The sequence below is a fragment of the Equus caballus genome, chromosome 16, assembly GCF_041296265.1.
Source record: "Equus caballus isolate H_3958 breed thoroughbred chromosome 16, TB-T2T, whole genome shotgun sequence".
Classification (NCBI taxonomy): domain Eukaryota; kingdom Metazoa; phylum Chordata; class Mammalia; order Perissodactyla; family Equidae; genus Equus; species Equus caballus.
This window is the reverse complement of record NC_091699.1, coordinates 44,801,534-44,820,604: the sequence shown is the minus strand read 5'-3', so window position 1 is coordinate 44,820,604 and position 19,071 is coordinate 44,801,534. Positions and strand designations below refer to the sequence as shown.

At 40.5% G+C, this 19,071-nt stretch overlaps 1 protein-coding gene across 4 annotated transcripts in view; it reads left to right on the top strand.

The window, feature by feature from the left end:
- Nucleotides 1–19,071, top strand: part of CACNA2D3 (calcium voltage-gated channel auxiliary subunit alpha2delta 3) — an 824,202-nt gene that overhangs the window by 308,095 nt on the left and 497,036 nt on the right. For all 4 annotated transcript variants that reach the window (XR_011426865.1, XM_070237387.1, XM_070237386.1 and 1 more), the window contains one exon: nt 15,233–15,395. Coding sequence is in view for 3 of the 4 variants with exons in the window: in XM_070237387.1 (XP_070093488.1) it covers nt 15,233–15,395 (163 nt within the window). In the remaining variant the exon portion in view is untranslated. The remainder of the gene's footprint in view (nt 1–15,232; nt 15,396–19,071) is intronic.

Sequence of the window (19,071 nt, the reverse complement as noted above, 5' to 3'; positions counted from 1 at the left end):
CTATTCTTTGTCGAAAGCCTGTTAGGTAGGACCATATGAAATTACCAATATACAACCATTTTTGACCTACAAAAAAGGCAGCTTTATACAGCTCAACTTAATACTGCGAGTCAGGTGCTGCACTGAGTGTTTTGGGTTTTTTTTTTACCCTTATCTGTTTATTCCTCACAATTCCACTGTAGTATGGGTAGTTGTGATCCCATTTTATAGATGAAGGAACTGAGAGATTGTAGCTAAGCAGCAGAGGTGGGATTTGAACCCAGCATGGAGTTAAACCCTCTACTCCAAGGCTCTTAAAATTAAGTGGCCAGCTAGACCTGCAGAAAACTGCCGTCCAAGGCCTGCGTAAGTGACTTGTTAAGTAGGCCATTAGTGCTCATGTTTGAGTATTCTCAGAGGCCAGAGATTCCAGATGGCTGGGAGAGGGTTATTCATTATCTGTTTTTTTTAAAGGAACTGTGACACTTGGGGAATTATAAATGAGATAATGTAACATTAATACCTAGAAATATTCTGGAACAGATCATTAAAAAATCAATTTTCACATATGAGGAGAAAATGAGATGCTTGAGTAGTAACCAAACAGCGCTAGATCTTTGGAGTGGGGCACGGATGAGTAGCCATCTATGTCACTTCCCCACAGGATACACATGCACTGGGACTTTGGTATTTGCTTGGCTCATTTGGAACTAATATTCCTACTAATTTTTATTTTTTAATCTAAGTTGTAAAAAGCTGGCCTCCATCCCAGAGCAGGGAAAGGGGAAAAAATAAGGAAAAGAGGAGAGAACTAAAACCTATTAAGAGCTTCCTCTGGGCACTGTGCCTATTGCTTTTGCCTATTTTATCCCATTCAATCCTCAGAAAGACCTGAAGAGGTAGGCGTCACCATTCTCTTTTCACAGAGAGAGAAACTGTGTCACAGAGATGTTAGGGAGTCCTTGGGAAGAAGCATGGTTTCAGCCCTGGGCCTTGGGCTCCAAAGCCCCTCCTCTTGTCACCATAGCCAGCTAGTTTCTTGCTTCATGAGTTGAATGCAGGGTGAAATCCAGGCAGAGGGAGACACCGGGAAGGGAAGTAGGAGTCCCACTCAGATGCCGCCCCCGGCTTGGAACTAACTTCTGGGGAGGGAATGGGAAGGCCTTTCCCAGCTGGTGGTGAAACATGAAAATGTTTCTCTAAGTGGTACAGACGAGGAGTGTTGTATCCTTTCATTCATCCCACCTCCTGGCAGAGGACCTCCGTGCTCTGTGCTTGGTGCTGGGGAAGTGGAGGTGATAGACATGGGGTGTCGTTGGGAAAGATGGATGCCCCTGAAATCCAGGTGTGCATGGGTGCCTGCCTGCCCCTGGGGGGCTTACCACCCAAAACAAACCTTCCACGGGTTTCCAGGGAGTGATTACCACGAAGGAAAGGGCCACAGAACCTCCTGTTTTCTTGAACGGGGAGAGGAGGTCAGAGGAGGCAGGGTAACTGGGAAGGAGAAAGGCTTTGGCGGGGGTGGGAGGACCCTGGACCTTGCAGGTGGGTTTGAGCCCTTGACCATGCTGCCCTTTACTGAGTTCTTGCCTGTGCCGGATGCTGGGAGGAAACTGACGTGCAATTGTGAAGAAGTTCATAGTTGCTTCACTTTACACCTGAGGAAATGGAGGCACATAAAGATCAGGTAGAGGAAGAAGGGTGATGACTGGGCCGACGGGACGGAGGTTGGGTAGAGATTGAAGCCAGTAATAGGGCCAGGTGGGGAGGTACACAAGGACAAGGACCCACCTAGGCTGGAGACAGGCATCCAGGTCGGGCCTGGGGTGCTGAGGCGGGTCCTCCTGAGAGGTTCCTGGAGATCCTTCATCATCAGGATGTGATGAGTGCACTAGTCAGGACTCCGTGCCTGCAAGTAGCAGAAACCCACTCAAGTTAGCTTAGGCCTAATGCAGAGTTTATTATAAAGACCGAGGGGCGAGCCTGCCTCAGGCGATCGGGGGCACTGGTTCAGCCTGCCTGAAAGCGTTGGAGACTGGGGCAAAGGCCCTAAGTGGGAACAAGCTTATTGTTGCAAGAGAACAGTGAGGCTTGAGCAGCGTGAGACTGGTCAGTGGAGGAGGTCAGGTGGGCAGGGTGTGTAGCAGCTGGACCACAGAGCCTTTCAAAGGCTGGGGAAGGATTTGTTCTGAAGGTGGCAGGAAACCACTGGAGGGTGACACAGTTCAGTTCACATTCCTAAACAATCACTGGCTGCTGCCTGGATGAATGGCAGGAGATGAGGAGACGCCTGGGAGCCACACTGACAGGCTGCAGCCACAGTCCGCTGAGAGGATACAGTCACTGTGATGGACAGTTTTATGTGTCAACCTGGCTAGGCTGTAGTGCCCAGTTGTTTGGTCAAACGCCAGTTTCGATATTGCTTTGAAGGTATTTTTTTGGATGTGATTAAAATTTGCAATCAACAGACGTTGAATAAGGCAGATCACCTTCCATAATGAGGGGGCGCCTCATCCAATCAGCTGAAGGCTTTAAGAGCAAAGACAGATTTCCTGAGGAAGAAGCAGTTCTGCCTCAAGATTGCAAGATGAAAACCCTTCCTGAGTTTCCAGCCTGCCTGGCCTGCCCTTCAGAATTTGGACTCAAGACTACGGTATCAACTCTTACCTGAATTTCCAGCCTGCCAGCTGATCCCACAGATTTTGGACTTGACAATCCGAACAATTAAATGAGCCAATTCCTTTGATCAATCAATCAATCAATATCTTTCTCTCTCTCTCTCTCTCTCTCTCTCTCTCTCTCTCTCTCTCTCGTTTCTGTGTCTCTGGGGAACCCTGGTGAATCTGGTCACTTACTGAGTGGGTGCTGGCTTTGCTGACCAGGTGTTCTGTGCAACCCTTGGGCTGGATATGATGAATTGGAGTTGTCCTCGTGTTCAGTGGCAGTAGGTGAGGAGAGAAGCACAGGCACACCTCCTAGGGAATTCACAGTTGGTTGGTTGACAGCACACACACACACACACACACACACACACACACACACACACAGAGGAAACAATTAGAGAACTTTGTGGGCAGGATTTAATTAAAGCCGAAATGTGTGGAGCAGACACCTCCCGCCCATGAAGCAGGCCCTCTGTGGTGGGGCCTTGTAGTTCTGTTATGCATCTTGCTCCGCAGGAAGGGGAAGCAGAAGTCACCCTTGGATGGTGCATCTCAGCCTGGGCTGCACCTTGGGATCATTTGGTGGAGGCTGAAAAAATACCACCGGGGGATTCGGATTTAACTTTTTAAGGTTAGGCTTGGCCATCTGCACGTTGAAAAGCTCCCCAGCTGGAGTTGAGAAGCACTGCCTTAGGACATCTTGATTTGTGAGACGAGGTGCCTCTCACCTGGAAAGAGTGAAGAGGGAACTAGGGCAGGGTTCAGGAAACTACGGCTTGCAGGCTATATCCTGCCAGCTGCTTGTGTTTATAAATAAAGTTTTATTGGAACATAGCCACACCCATTTGTTTGTGTTATGCACTTGGTTCCTTTTGCTAAAACAACAGAATTGGATGTTGTGACAGAGACTGTCTGGCCTGCAAAATCTAAAACATTTACTATCTGGCTCTCTACAGAAACCGTTTGCCAACCACTAAACTAGGGAGCGATGAGTTTTCAAGGATGTGGGTGGTGTGGGAGAGGCTGGGCCACCATTGAGAGGAGAGCATATGTACCTCCAGTTGAGATTCTGCCTTAGAAGCCTTTTCAACACATGTAGACAGTCACCACCAACCAGTCAGAGAGGCCACACTAACTCAAGTCTTTTCGTCATCTGATGATACTTCCTGTTCAATCTGAAGCTTAACTCTCCATGGTGACAGGAGTGGAGCTGAATCAGTGAGAAGGCCTGAGCTGTTGCATTCTACAGTTGGTGAAAGGGTGGAGCAGTGGATTATTTTCCCTGGTGGCACCTGAACTGAAAATCCACATGTTCTGTGACAGTGGCATTAAAGGAGAGGGACTCTGCCAGCAGGGGGATGTGCAGGCAGCCCTTGGGGAAGCTCCTGCCTCGTACTCTTCATCTCATGCTGATTAGCACAGACCAGCAATTCCTGCCACTTCTGGAGTCGCCTTTACCCCATTACTCTGGACATACTCATTTGTTCGAATTTGTGACAGAGGCTGTGCAACAATATGACCTTGGCCTCCTACAGCTTACCCTTCCCCAGGCCATAGGAGACACTGCTTGCAGCATGATCCTCCTAACCTGCTGAGAACTTTCCCTGGTTCCACATGGCCTGGAAGAGTTGACTGTGAAGACAGCTCTGTGGAATGCAGCTCTGGTGAGAGACCAGTTGACCGCATGGAGTCTGACACTTAGTCAACCAACAAGTGCATGGGGCTGGGCCTATAGCAGTGAGTAAACACAGACACAATTCCTGCAGTTGTGGAACATGTCATGGGGAGTTGTACTGATAGAACAGTCACACGAGGACCTGTAAAGTGGCCCCCATGGTGAATGCTGAGAAGGACACCCATATGACCAGCCGTATCTGAGGAATGCTGCATATAACACCCCTAACCACCGATACTCGAAGTGTACGTAGTGTACTCTCAGAATGAGTTAAAGGCCCTGACAAGTCCTGAAATGAAGAAACCTCTTTGCTTTTCCTTAAACCCCAGCTCTCCCTGTATTTCCCAAACTTTGTTCACTATGTCACACATTTAGAAAATTATTCCTTATGAGTATTCTAGGCAATGGCCTTCTGTTGCACAGATCATATTTTGGAAGTGCTGCTTCAGGATACGGCAGAGAAGTTCTGCACCCAGGGGTACACAAAGGGAGCCACTAGGATGCTCAAGGAGAATATGCCACTTTAATTTCTATTCACTTTTATAATAATTTTTGTGGTTTGTTTTATAAAGTGCACGTGTTAGTATGATAATTGGTAGGTAGTTCACTTGAGTTATAAATAAATATGTAGGGAGATGCTACTCAAAAACTTTTTTTAAAAAAAGACTTTATTTTTTTAGAGTAGTTTTAGGTTCACAGCAAAATTAAGAGGAAAGTACAGAGAATTCTCCTATGCTCCTACACAGGCATAGCCTCCCTCGTTATCAACATCACTCACCTGAATGGCATATATATATATATATATATTTTTTTTTTCACCAAACATGAACCTACATTGACAGAAAATCACCCAGAGTCCATGGTTTACCTTAGGGTTCACTCAGTGTTTTATATTCTCTGGGTTTGGACAAATGGAGAGTGGCATGTATCCATCATTATAATATCATACAGAGTATTTTCTCTGTCCTAACAAAACCTCTGTCCTCTCCCTCTTCAACCCTCTCCTCCCCATCCCTGGTGGCCACTTATCTTTTTATTGTCTCCACAGTTTTGTCTTTTCCCGAATGTCACATAGTTGGGATCATACAGCATGTAGCCTTCTGAGATTGGCTTCTTTCCCTTTGTAATATGCATTTAGGTTCCTCCATGGTTTTTCATGGCTCAGTAGCTCATTTCTTTTTAGTGCTGAATAATATTCCATTGTCTGGAGGTATCACAGTTTATTTGTCCATTTACCTACTGAAGGAGATCTTGGTTGCTTCCAAGTTTCAGCAATTATAAATAAAGCTGCTGTTAACATCTGTGTGCAGGTTTTTGTGTGGACATTAGTTTTCAGCTCTTTTGGGTAAATGCCAAGGAGCATGATTGCTGGATTGGATGGTAAGAGTAGGTTTAGTTTTGTAAGAAACCACCAAAGTGTCTTCCAAAGTGACTATAATTTTGCATTCCCACTAGCAGTGTAAGAGAGTTCCTATTGCTGCACATCCTTGTCAGCACTTCATGTTGTCAGTGTTCTGGATTCTAGCCATTCTAATAGTTGTATAGTGGTATCTCATTGTTGTTTTAATTTGTGCTTCCCTGATGACATATGATATGGAGCATCTTTTCACATGCTTACTTGCCAGCTGTGTATCTTCTTTAGTGAGATATCTGTTAAGGTCATTAGCCCATGTTTTAATCGAGTTGTTAGTTTTCTTATTGTTGAGTTTCAAGAGTTCTTTGCATATTTTGGATAGCAGTCCTTTATCACATTTGTCTTTTGCAAATGTTTCCTCCTAGTCTGTGGCTTGTCTTCTGATTCTCTTGATATTGTCTTTCACAGAGCAGAAGCTTTTCGTTTTAATTAAGTCCTATTTATCCATTATTTCTTTCATGGATCGTATCCTAAAGGCATCATCATACCCAAGGCCATCTAGGTTTTCTCCTATGTTATCTTCTAGGAGTTTTATATTTTTGCATTTCGTATTTCGGTCTATGATCCATTTTGGGTTAATTTTTGTGAAGGCTGTAAGGTCTGTGTCTAGATTCATTTTTTTGCATCTGGATGTTCAGTTGTTCCAGCACCATTTATTTAGGAGACTATGTTTGCTCCTTTGTCAAAAATCAGTTGACTGTATTTATGGGGGTTTATTTTTGGGCTCTGTATTCTGTTCCATTGATCTATTTGTCTATTCTTTTGCTAATACCACACTCTCTTGATTACCGTAGCTTTATAGGAAGTCTGGAAGTCAGGTAGTGTCAGTCCTCCAACTTTGTTCTTCTCATTCAATATTATGCTCAGAAACTTTTTAGTGAAAGAAATGCTTGATTCCTCCAGCCAGAGGTTTTTTATTTCTGTCTCTTGAAATTTCCCTAACACCCTACTGCGAGGGGTGGCAAATTACAGCCTGCAGGCCAAATCTTTTTTGTAATTTTGTGAATTTTTGGTGAACTTTGACTGGAGAATAGCCAAGCCCATTCTTTTTTGTGTTGTCTGTGGCTGCTGTCATGCTACAACAGCAGAGCTAAGGAGTTGCAATAAAGATGCTGTAACTCACAAAGCCTAAAATATTTACTGTCTGACTCTTTATAGAGAAAGTGTGCATACCTCTGCCCTATTGAGTCACTTATGAGAGCCTTACTCATTGGACCACCACGTTCTGAGCCAGTGCTGTGCCAGGTTCTGGTAAACAGCACATCTACCATTTTGTCCCTGGTGCCACATGTGTTCCCTGAATTAGTTTCCTTTGTGCCCCATCACACTTAGTAGGTTATCAGATATATTTACAAAAGAATTAATTTACCCCGACCCCATGGGTGACAGGGATTCAGGAATACTGAGGTAGCTTGGACTAAACATGTCTTTTCCTCAGTCATATGGACAAACCCACTGAGCCTCATAATTATAGCAATGACTTCCAAGGACTGAGAAATGATTCATCTTGTTCACACTGAGTCAGCCTTTTCAAAATCAATACAGAATGGACAAATGGATTTAGGGAGGAGAAGCAGAGCACACAGTTGTCCATGGTGAATGATGAGTGCCACTGAGCAAAATCCTGCTCACGTTTTCATCCTTCCTTCATTCTCATTCTGGCTGTGCAGGTTAGGCAATTAAACGACAATTTCGAATCTGCCTCCAGAGGGCCTAGAGCCATGACTGCGCTGGCCTTTACCAAACAGGCCAAGGCTTTTTGTGTTAATTTAACATCCAGTTATAATGAAACAATGGCATTGAAGGCTTACGTTTTTAGACGTGTTGATAATATTCTGTGAAGCTCTCGGGTCTGTGGAAGATTAAGACCTCACTTAACATGGAGCCGTGGGAGGAATCCCCGCTGACGTGTTTCCTAGAAAGCAGCTATCTTCAGAAGAATGGGCTCCCCTTTGCTGTTGGTCAAAGTGCTTCTGCTGGCGAAGGTGTTCCCTTGGTTGATGTTTCAGCAGAAAGGTATGATTTCTTTTGTTTCTGAGTGTCAGGTCACAATAAATTGTGCCTTAAAAAACGGTTATGGGTGGGGCTGGCCTGGCGCAGTGGTTGAGTTCCCACATTCTGGCATTGGCGGCCGGGGGTTGGCCAGTCCCGATCCCTGGTGGGACCTACTCACCACTTGTCAACCATGCTGTGGCAGGTGTCCCACATATAAAGTAGAGGAAGATGGTCACGGATGTTAGCTCAGGGCCAGTCAATTTGTTAAATTGAGTTTTGTTTCTTTAATAATTGTATAATTATTAATAATAATTTAATAATTAAATTCCATTTGAATTAATAATTTAATAAAATTAAAAAGTTTTTTGTGACTTTAATTTTTTTTATTGAAGCATAAATTTCTATATAGTAAAATGCACTCTTTAGCGTACAATTCAATGAGTACTGAGAAATGAACACACCTGAGGTACCCACGCCCCATCAAGACAGAGAACATATCCAGCAACTCAGGATGTTCTCTTGTGCCTTTTCCGTTGGGTCCCCACCTTCCCTCCCAGAAGTAAGCCTTAATTGCTATCACTATTGAATAAGTCTGTCTGTTCAAGAACTTCATGTAAATGGGATCACACGCATGTACTCTTTTGTGTCTGGTTTCTTTCACTCAAAATGTTTGTGAGGTCCATTCATATTTTGAGTGTGTCAGTAATTTGTTCCTGAGTAGTAATCAGAAATAATGAATAATTCATTCACTGTATGAATATATATCACAGAGTTGTTTATCATTTCATCTGTTGATGGACACGAGTTGTTTCTAGTTTTTAGCTGTTGTGAATGGGTGAGCATTCACACAAACCTTTTTGTGGCTATATGTTTTCATTTCTCTTGGGTAAATACCTAGAAGTGGAATTGCTGGGTCAAAGGGTGGATACATGTTTAACTTTGCAAGAAACTTCAAAATGGTTTTCCAAAGTATTTGCAACATTTTATGTTTCCATGAGCAATGTATGAGATTTCTGGTTACTCCACATTCTTACCAACATTTAGTATGTTCAGAAATTTTAATTTTAGATATTCTATGGGTATAAAATTGCAGTTGGAGTTTTATTTTGCACTTCCTTAATGAGTGCTTTATTTTGTACTTTCTTGAGGGTTTGCATATTGAGATTTCTGGTTACTCCACATCCTTGCCAGCATTTATTGTTTTCAGAAATTTTAATATTAGCTATTCTAGTGGGTAGAAAATTGCATCTGGTTGAGTTTTATTTTACGCTTCTCTGATGACTGTTTTATTTGCACTTCCCCGATGGTTTGCATATTGGCCATTTATGTGCTTTCCTTTGTAAGGTGTCTGTTCAAATCTTTTGCCTATATTTTAATTAGTGTTTTTGGTTGAGCAATAGTAGCTCATAATGTATTCTGGGTACAAGTCGTTTGTCAGAGTCTATATTATGAATACTTTTTCCTCAACAATGGCTTTCCTATTTGATTTAACAGTGAAGTTGATGATCAGACATTTTTGATTTTCAAGTCCAAATTATCAATTTTTAAAATTCTAAATGCTTTCTATGTCCTAAGAAATCATTGCCTACCTGAAGGCTACAAAGGCATTCATCATCTTTTTGTTTTTTCTTATGATTTTCTTATAGATTTAGCTTTTACATTTCAGTCTAGCATCTATCTGAATTAATATGCATACGTTGTGAGTTAGAGGTTGAGGATGTTGTTTTCATATGGTTTGTCATTTGTTCCAGCACAATTTGTTGAAAATACTTTTCTCATTGAATTATCTAGGCACCTTTATTGAAAATCCGTTGACTGTATACGTCCCCCTCCATTTCTAGACTCTCTCTGTTTCACTGATCTGTTTGTCTATTCTAATGCCAATACCACACTGTTTCGATTAATTAAGTTTAGATAAGACTTAAAATCAGGAGATGTGATTGGACTATTTTCTTCTTTTTCAAAATTGTTTTGGATATTCTAGGTCTCTTTTATTTTTCTATAAAATTTAAGATTAACTTGGCAATTCCTGCATAAAGCCTTTAGAGATTTTGATTGGGATTTCATTGAATTTTTAGATCAATTTGGGTAGAATTAACATCTTAATACTGAGTTTTAGAATCCTTAAGCAAGATATCTCTCTCCATGTATTTAAGCCTTCTTTAATTTCTCACAGCAATATTTTGTAGTTTTCAGTATACACGTATTGCACGTAATTTAAAAAATTTGTACCTAAGTATTTCATGTTTTTCATGCTATTGTAAATGCTATTGTTCTTTCAATTTCAATTTCTAATTGTTCTTTGTTAGCATACTGAAATACAATTGACTTTTGTATGTTGGTCTTGTATCCTGTGACCTTCCTAAACTCACTAGTTATAGTAAATTATGTGATTCCTTAGAGTTTTCTACATAGACAATCATTATGGCATCCATCTATCTATGCATCTGTCTGTCTGTCTGTCTTACTGCATTTGCCAAGACCACTAGTAAAATGTTGAATGGAAGTGGTAAAACATCCTTGCCTTGTTCCTGATCTTAGAGGAAAAACATTTAGTGTTTCATCGTGAATATAATGTTAGCTGTAGATTTTTCATAGATGCTCTTTATCAGGTTTAGGGCATTTTATCCTATTTCCAGTTTCTTGAGAGTTTTTATGATGAACAAAAATTAAATTCTTTCAAATGCTTTTTCTGCATCTATTTGGGCATATGATTTTTTTTCTTTATTCTGTTAGTGGCAAGCTGTGTTGATTGATTTTTCAAATGTTAAACTAACCTTGAATTCCTGGGATAAATACAACTTTATTGTGATGTATTATTCTTTTAACTATAGGTAGATTTGATTCAATATTTTGTAAAGATTTTTGCATCTAGATTAATGAGGGATATTGGTGTGCAATTTTTTCTTTTAGATGTTCTTGTTTGGTTTTGATGTCAGGGTTATGCTGCCCTCACTAAATAAGTTGGGATGTATTTCCTCCACTAATTTTCTGAAAGAGTTTATAAAAGATAGTTTGTATTTTTTTCCTTATATATTTCATAGAATTTGTCAATTAAGGCATCTGAACCTAGAGTTGTTTGTTTGTTTATTTTAGCATGGCTATTAATTGTAAACAATTTTTTTGTTTATATAGGGCCAATCATATTTTACATTTCTTCTTGTGTCAGTTTTTGTAATTTCTGTTTTTCAAGTAATTTGACGTTTAACTCAAGTTATTGAATTTATGGGCATAACATTGCTTGTAATATTCCTTTATCCTTTAATTATCTGTTAGATCTATAATATTTCCTCTTTCATTCCTGATACTAGTGTTTTATGCTTTCTTACTTTTTTCTTCATCAGTCTGACTAAGATTTTACAATTTCATCAATTATTTTAAAGAACCAACTTCTGATATCCTTGATTTTTTTCCTGTTATTTGTTTTCTGTTTTATTTCCTGCTTTTATATCTATTATTTTACTCATTCTTTTAACATTGAGCTTCATTTGTTCTTCTTTTTTCTATCTCCTTAAGGTAGTGTCTTAGACAATTCATTTTAAAATTTTCTTCTTTTCTATTGTAAGCTTTTAAATCTGTAAATTTTTCTATAACTCTATTTTAGGTACATCTCACAAATATTGATTTTTTTTTTCCTTATCATTTGTTTCAAAATATTTTCCAGTCTTCCATGTCATTTTCTTCCTTGATACATGTATTATTAAAGAGTATTTTATTTAATTTCCAAATCTTTAGGATTTTTCTAGATATCTTTTCTTAGACGTCATTGATATTTTCGTATCATTGTTATATATTGATTTCTAAATTTAGCCCATTGTTATGAGAGAACATATTATGTGGATTTCAGTCATTTTAAATTTATTGAGACTTGTTTGATGGCTCAATGTATGATCTGGAAAAGAACGTATGCTCTGCAGTTGTTAGGTGTGGAGTTCTATGAATTCAACTAGGTTAAGTTGGTAAATAGTGTTGCAACATGACCAATTCCCAATAAAAGTCCTTAGCACTGAGTCTCTGTGAAGCCTCCCTGGTAGGCAGCATTTCAAGTGTGTTATCACAGCTCACTGCTGGAAGAATTAAGTGCATCTTGTGTGATTACTCTGGGAAAGAACTCTTGGAAACTTGCATCTGAATTCCTCTGGACTTTGCCCCATGTATCTCTTCTCTTTGCTGATTTTGCTTTATGTCTTTTTACTGTAGTGAATCTTTTCAAACAACCAACTTTTGATTTCATTGATTTTCTCTATTTCCTGTTTTCAGTTTCTTTGATTTCTAGTCTTCAAATAAAAAATTATTTATTTCTTTTCTTCTGCTTATTTTGGATTTAGTTTTCTTCTTTTTATAGTTTCCTAAAGTAGCTTACATGATTAATTTCAGTTTTTTTTCCTTTCTAGTGTATTCATTCAATGCTATAACATTCCCTTTAAGCACTGCTTTTGCTGCATCTCATAAATTTGGTACATTGTATTTTAATTTTCATGTAGTTTAAAATTTCTCTTGAGACTTCTTTTTGACTGATATATTAATTAGAAGTAGGTTGTTTAATCTCTAAATATTTTGGGGTTCATCCAGCTATCTTTCTATTAGTGATTTCTAGCTTAATATAAGAGTAGGCATTGCCTGATACCTATTATTTTAAAATTTGTTAAGGTGTGTTTTCTGGCCCAGAATATAATCTATCTTGTTGATTGTTCCATGTGAGCTTGAGAAAAATGTGTAGCCTACTGTTGTTGGATGAAGTGTTCTATAAATGACAATTAGATCCAACTGATAGGGCTCTTTAGTTCAACTATATCCTTACCAATTTTCTGCCTGCTGGATTTGTCAAGTGCTGATAGAGGAGTGTTGAAGTATTCAACTGTAATAGTGAATTCATCTATTCCTCCTTGTAGTTCTATCAGCTTTTACATCACATATTTTAATACTTTGCTGTTAGGTGCATACACATTAAGGGGTTATGATGTCTTCTTGGAGAATTGACCCTTTTATCATTATGTAATGCCCAGCTTTTTCCCTGATAATTTTCCTTATTCTGAAGTCTGCTTTGTCTGAAATTAATTGGCTGCACTGACTTTCTTTTGATTGGTGTTAGCATGGTGTATCTTTCTCTATCTCTTTACTTTTAATCTATCTGTTCTTTATATTTAAAGTGAGGTTCTTGTAGACAACATGTAATTGGGGTCTTTTTTTTAATTCATTCTGACAGTCTCTGTCTTTTAATTAGTATATTTAGACCATTCACCTTTAGAGTGATTATTGATATAGTTGGATTAACGTGTACCATATTTGTAGCTGTTTTCTATTCATTGTTCTTGTTCGTTTTTTGTCTTTCTTTCTTTCTCTTCTACCCTTTTTCTGCCTTCTCTGGTTTTAATTGATTGTCTCATATGACTTAGTTTTCTCTTCTTTCTTAGCATGTAAATTATATTTCCTTTTAAAATGATTTTAGTGGTTTCTTTATAGTTTGCAATATACATTTACAGCTAGCTCAAGTCTACTTTCAAATAATCCTGTGCCACTTCATGGGTAGTACAGGTACCTTTTAACAGAGTATTCCCAATTCCTCCCTCCTGTCCCTTATAGCACTGCTGTCATTCATTTGACTTATCCATAAACTATAATCACCCAATAATTTGTTGCTATTATTGTTTTGGAAAAACTGTTATCTGTTAGGTCAGTTAAAAATAAGAAAATGAAATCTTTTATTTTACCTTCTATGTATTCCTCCTATAGTACTTTTTGTTTCTTTATATAGATCAGAGTTTCTGACCTATATCATTTTCCTTTCCTTAAAGAACTTTTAATGTGTTTTGCAAGGCAGGTCTACTTGCAACATAGTTGTCAGTTTCTGTTTGTCTGAAAACATCTTCGTTTCTCCTTCACTTTTGAAGGATAATCTACTGGATACAGAGTTCTAGGTTGGTGGACCTTTTCTTTGAACACTTTGAATATTTCATTTCACTCTCTTCTTGCTTGCATGTTTTCTGAGAAGTGTGGTGTAATCTTTATCCTTGTTCCTCTGTCGGTAAGCTTTTCTTTCTCCCCTCTCTGGCTTCTTTCAAGATTTTCTCTTGGTCTTTGATTTTTTGCAGTTTAAATCTGATATGCCTAAGTGTGGATTTTTTTATATTCATGTGCTTGTGTTACCTGAGCTTCTTAGATCTGTGGTTGACTGTCATTAATTTTGGAGAATTCTTAGCCATTGTAACTTCAAATATTTCTTCCATTTCTTTCTCTTTCTTTTCCTTCTGGTATTCCCATTACACTTTTTGTAATTGTCCCACAGTTCTCAAATATTCTGTTTCTTGTTTTCCATTCTTTTTTAATTTTTCTCTTTCCTTTTCAGTTTGGAAAGCTTTTATTGACATATCTTCAGGCTCACTGGTTATTTCCTTGGCTGCGTCTAGTCTGCTGATCAGCCATCAAAGGCATTCTTCATTTTGTTACAGTGTCTTTGATTTCTGGCATTTCCTTTTGCTTCTTTCTTAGACTGTCTGTCTCTCTGCTTATATTATCCATCTGTTCTTACCTGTTTTCTACTTTTTCCTTTAGTGCCCTTATCATATTAATCAGAATTGTTTTAAATTCCCAATCTGATAATTCCAATCACACCTGCCATCTGCCATCTTGCAATCCTGCACAGTAGATAAGAACACAGGCACTGGAAATAGGCTGCCTGTGTTTGAATGCTGGTTGTGCTTATCAGCTGTATAATTTTTTATGGGGTACATAAATTCTTCATACCTCAGTTTACTCAGTTTGTGAAGTGGAAATACTTATAAAACCAACTTCAGAGAGTTTTTAGGAGAATTAAATGAGTTAAAACATGAAAAGCACTTGGAATAATTTCTGGCATAAACAAGGCATTGTATATGTTAGATCCTGACGATGACATGATGACAATGATGGCAAAGTAGCCATTTTTAAAACGTGCCAGCACACTTTTGGCTGAGGGCCTTCATCTCTCTGCCTGGGATGATCCCAGATGTCCACACAGCTCACTTCCTCCCTTCATTCAGTCTCTGTGTGAGGGTCACCATGGCAGTGAGACCTTCCCCGAGCGCCATATGTAAAAACACAGCCCTGCTGCTGCTGCTCCCTTACCTGCTCTACTATTTTTCCATAGCAAATATGACTATCTGACATATTATATATTTGTTATTTTTTGTTGATTTCCAGCCTCCTTCAACTTAAATGTAGGCTGCCTAAGGGAAGATCTGTCTTCAAAACTTAAAGAATTAAAAGGTTTCGAGGGCAGTTTTCTCTATAGTCACATAAACAAGTACTGTACAGCTCCTTAAATTTATGTTTTTTAAGAATATTTAATGACATTGGGAAATATTTTTAAAGTGCTACCACACATGATACAAAAGACTAAACGCAATTACGTGCAAAGAGCAGGATCCACAAGTGTAGGGGACGGCCTGCAGCCTATGCCCAGGTCTGTCTTGGTTCACAGCCTTCTGCCCTAAGCCACATGTAGTGTTTTTTGATTTTCTCTTTCAGTATGAATACTTCAATGCCGTGCTGATAAACGAAAGGGACAAAGATGGGAATTTTTTGGAGCTGGGGAAGGAATTCATCTTAGCCCCAAATGACCATTTTAATAATTTGCCTGTGAACATCAGTCTGAGTGACGTCCAAGTGCCAACGAACATGTACAACAAAGGTAAGCCACACTGCTGCTGCTCCCTTCACAGCGTGGAGAGTAGGGGCATGAGGGGCAGGGCTGGCTGGTTTGGGATATTGTTTTTCTTTGAAAAACGCAATTACATGCTAGGTGTGTCAGCATCAGCTGGACAGGTGAAATGTGTGCCTGTTCCACCTGGAGACTCTGGGCTCGCTGTTTCCCCAGCTGCTGTTTGCATCAGTCTCTCTAACGTGTGGTCCAGGGGTTGGCAAACTTTCTGTAAAGGGCCAGGTAATAAATACATTAGGCTTTGAGAATCATACAGTCTCTGTTGAAACTACTCAGCTCTGTTGTTCTGGGATTATAGTGGCCATGGACCAGCTCTGGCATCAGACAGCCTCTGGTTAGACGCCATGTTCCATCTCTTACTGGCTGTGACCTTGGGCACACCACCTCCTCTCTTTATAGCTTAGTTTCCTCATCTCTAGGATGTGGATAATAATTGTGTCTCTTACACAAGGTGATAGTGAGGACTAAATAGATGATGTGTATAAAGGGTTTGAGTTAAGGATGTTCCCTCCTTATCCTCACCATTATTGAGAAGGATTTTGCACTGTTTTATCATACCTAGGAGGCTCCTAAACAAAGAGCCATCCTCTCAGAAAAATAAATCAGAAAGCCATGGCACATTCAAAGTGAAAATCTGCCCCATTATCTGCCATTGAGGTTTTAAAAATTGTCGGGGCTGGTTTCCATCACCCCCCCAATATCAGTATCACGTACAAGAATGTCATGGTCAAGAGAAGGGCTCTGAATTTGAATCCTGCTCTTTGCCTTGTTTGCTATGTGATCCTAAGCAAGTAACTGCCTCCCTGAGCCCCAGTTTCCCTCTTTGTAAGTAGGGATAAGAATACTGCCTCCCTCGGTTATTGTGAGGATGTGAAATGATGTGTGTGCAGCCTTAGTGAAACAGTCACTCGTGGAAAGTGCTCAACGCATCTTAGCTGTCATTGTTATTATCAGGAAATAGCATGAATATAATTTGCCTTTCTAAATCATTTAGGTCACTGTTTAAAGAGCTGCGTCAGGGGCCGGCCTTGTGATCGAGTGGTTAAATCTGTGCGCTCTGCTTTGGCAGCCGGGGTTTTCACTGGTTCGGATCCTGGGTGGGGACACGGCACTGCTCATCAGGCCATGCTGAGACAGCGTCCCACATAGCACAACCAGAAAGACCTACAACTAGAATATACAACTATGTACTCAGGGGCTTTGGGGAGAAGAAGAAGAAGAAGAAAAAAAAAGAAGATTGGCAATGGATGTTAGCTCAGGTGCCAATCTTAAAAACAAACAAAAGAACAGAGCTTAGTCAATGATTAAAAAGCTTCCAATTCACTGTCTCTGAAACGTTTCCGTCATGCCTGTTCTTTGTAGCTGGATACCTAATGTCTCCCTTTCATGATTTACCTGTTACCCATCCTTAATATTCAGTGGAGGCAGTCCTCCATTCATTAATTGTCCTGACAGTTATGAGAACCCCGTGGTGAGCAGACGCAGCCCCTCTCTCAAGAGATTCACAGTTTACTTGGGGAACAGACAGGTAATGAGATCATTAGTGACTGGCCGCCATTATGGGAAGTAGGGGGCAATGGGAACTGCAAGGAGGGGACCTGACCACTTGCTCATGTGGGCCACCACGTGTTGTCTTTTTTCTCTCACCCTCTTAGAGAAAGTGATGTGAGCATGAGTCTCTCCTAGTGGGCTCTGGACTGGGCTGAATCCAGTGACCTAATGTTGACTTTGGACTCTTCCCTAGGGGGCAAATGGAGCCCAAGGCTTAGAGGGCTGAGCTCAGCTCTGTCCAGTGGAGTTGAGGCCTCCAGGGCGATCTTGTCAGCTGATGAAGGACAGCTGTCCCTTCTGTGCAGTATGGCTGGAGGAAGCCCTCTTCTCAGCATTAAATACATTCTCAACTGAAAATGAAAAGTTAACAAGATTTTACAGAACACTTTCAGACATGAAACAACTCAGAATGAATTCTTTTAAAATATGGCAGCTGCTTCAAGGTTGCCCGAGCCATTAGCACTATTATAGAGATTTAATTGCACCTCGAGCTTTAAAGGCATAATTGTACCTTTTGATGGCGGCAACACATAAGGGACCAGCACTGCCACTGATCACACAGGCTACAGAATCGTGACTGCGAGGCTAGACAGAATCCGAAAAGAGAGACAGACTGCTTGAGCTGTGGAGGCAGATAATATTTAAAGTCATCCTCAGCAGCCTCACGGGGTCTGCCTACCGCCCTGACTCAGTCCCAGCAGTCCCCCAGCCAGCCTGTGGGGTCGTGGACGAAGATCAGCAAGATTCTCTATCTTGTCTCTGCCAGGCAGTGAGTAGCTGCCCAAGGGAGAGGGAAGGGGACTTCAGGAAAATTCCTGTCTCCATTCTACCTAATTCAAACCAGCCCCAAACAGTCTTTTTTCTTTTTAAGCTGCAGAAATGTATTTCATGTTTAGAGGGCCCTCCAGCTCAGATCTTGTTATTGATGACATGTACTCAAAACACATGCTCAGAGCTTGGTCACTGGCTGTGATGTTCCTGGATTAGAAATCTTGCCCCCAACAAAGGAAACCAATACAGGGTCATGCTCTTCTGGCAGCTTGGACCCCCATGGGCGTGGGGCAGAGTGGTTTGATATTTGCTTAGGAATTGCTGTGCGCTCTGCTCTTGGGCATAATTTGTAGTAGATAAAACTAACTGGCTGGTAAAATATACCTGGTAAAATATGTCTATTTTCCACTTTCTTGCCTGGGCCTTGCCACCAGCCTCATGAACCAGGTCAGCCCCTACCTCTGTGCTTGAGGTACCTTTCTCGGAGGCCCTGAGAGAGACTGCATGTTCAGAGTTGGTGACGTGTGGGCAACCTGTCCTATTGCCCATGAGAATTTAAAGAGCCTCCTTCCTGGAATCTTTAGAAATGTGAGTTAGGGTCCTCATGGTGCCTGATGCAGCAGCTTCTTCACTAAACCTCTTCAGCAGATGTTTGTGGAGTGGCTGTTCTGGCGTTCGCAGCCCGTGAGGCTTCGTGTCTGTGAGACTTGTTCGAAGGCTGCTTCTCATGCCTTTGGAGCTGTGAGCAACTTTGTTTCGTCTGTGAGTGAAGCCTGCAGTGGGATGCTTTAGCGAGAACTGTTGATGAGCTGACAGTGGATTCAGATAAAGCTGAACTCTTTTAAAAGTACATTCTAGGCTGAAGTAGTGTAAAATTTACACACACGCAAACACATATACATACGTTATATACATAAACACCTACACATATGTTACGTATGTATGGGTGTGTACATCTGTATGGTGTGTATATCTGTGTATGTGTTTGCTTGTCTATTGCTGTGTGTGAAAGAAAATGCTCTATTCTCAACCTTGCCCCTCATTCCAGTTTTCAACTCTGTCCACCCAGGTGAGATCTCCTTCTACTCACTGAGTTTGCCTTTCTCTTTCCTCCATTATAACTTATTTCACTCCATTCCTATTATTCCTACCTCTCTCTTTTCTGCTTTTCCAAATGCTCATTCTTAAAACCCAGCTCAATACAACCTCTTTAATGCTTTGAGTCTTTTGTTATGTAAGTGACTTTGGTTTATTCCTTTGTTCTAGCATCACTTTGTTCCAGAAGTGCATTGCATACAATTTTTTCCTTCTCCACTTGGAGTTC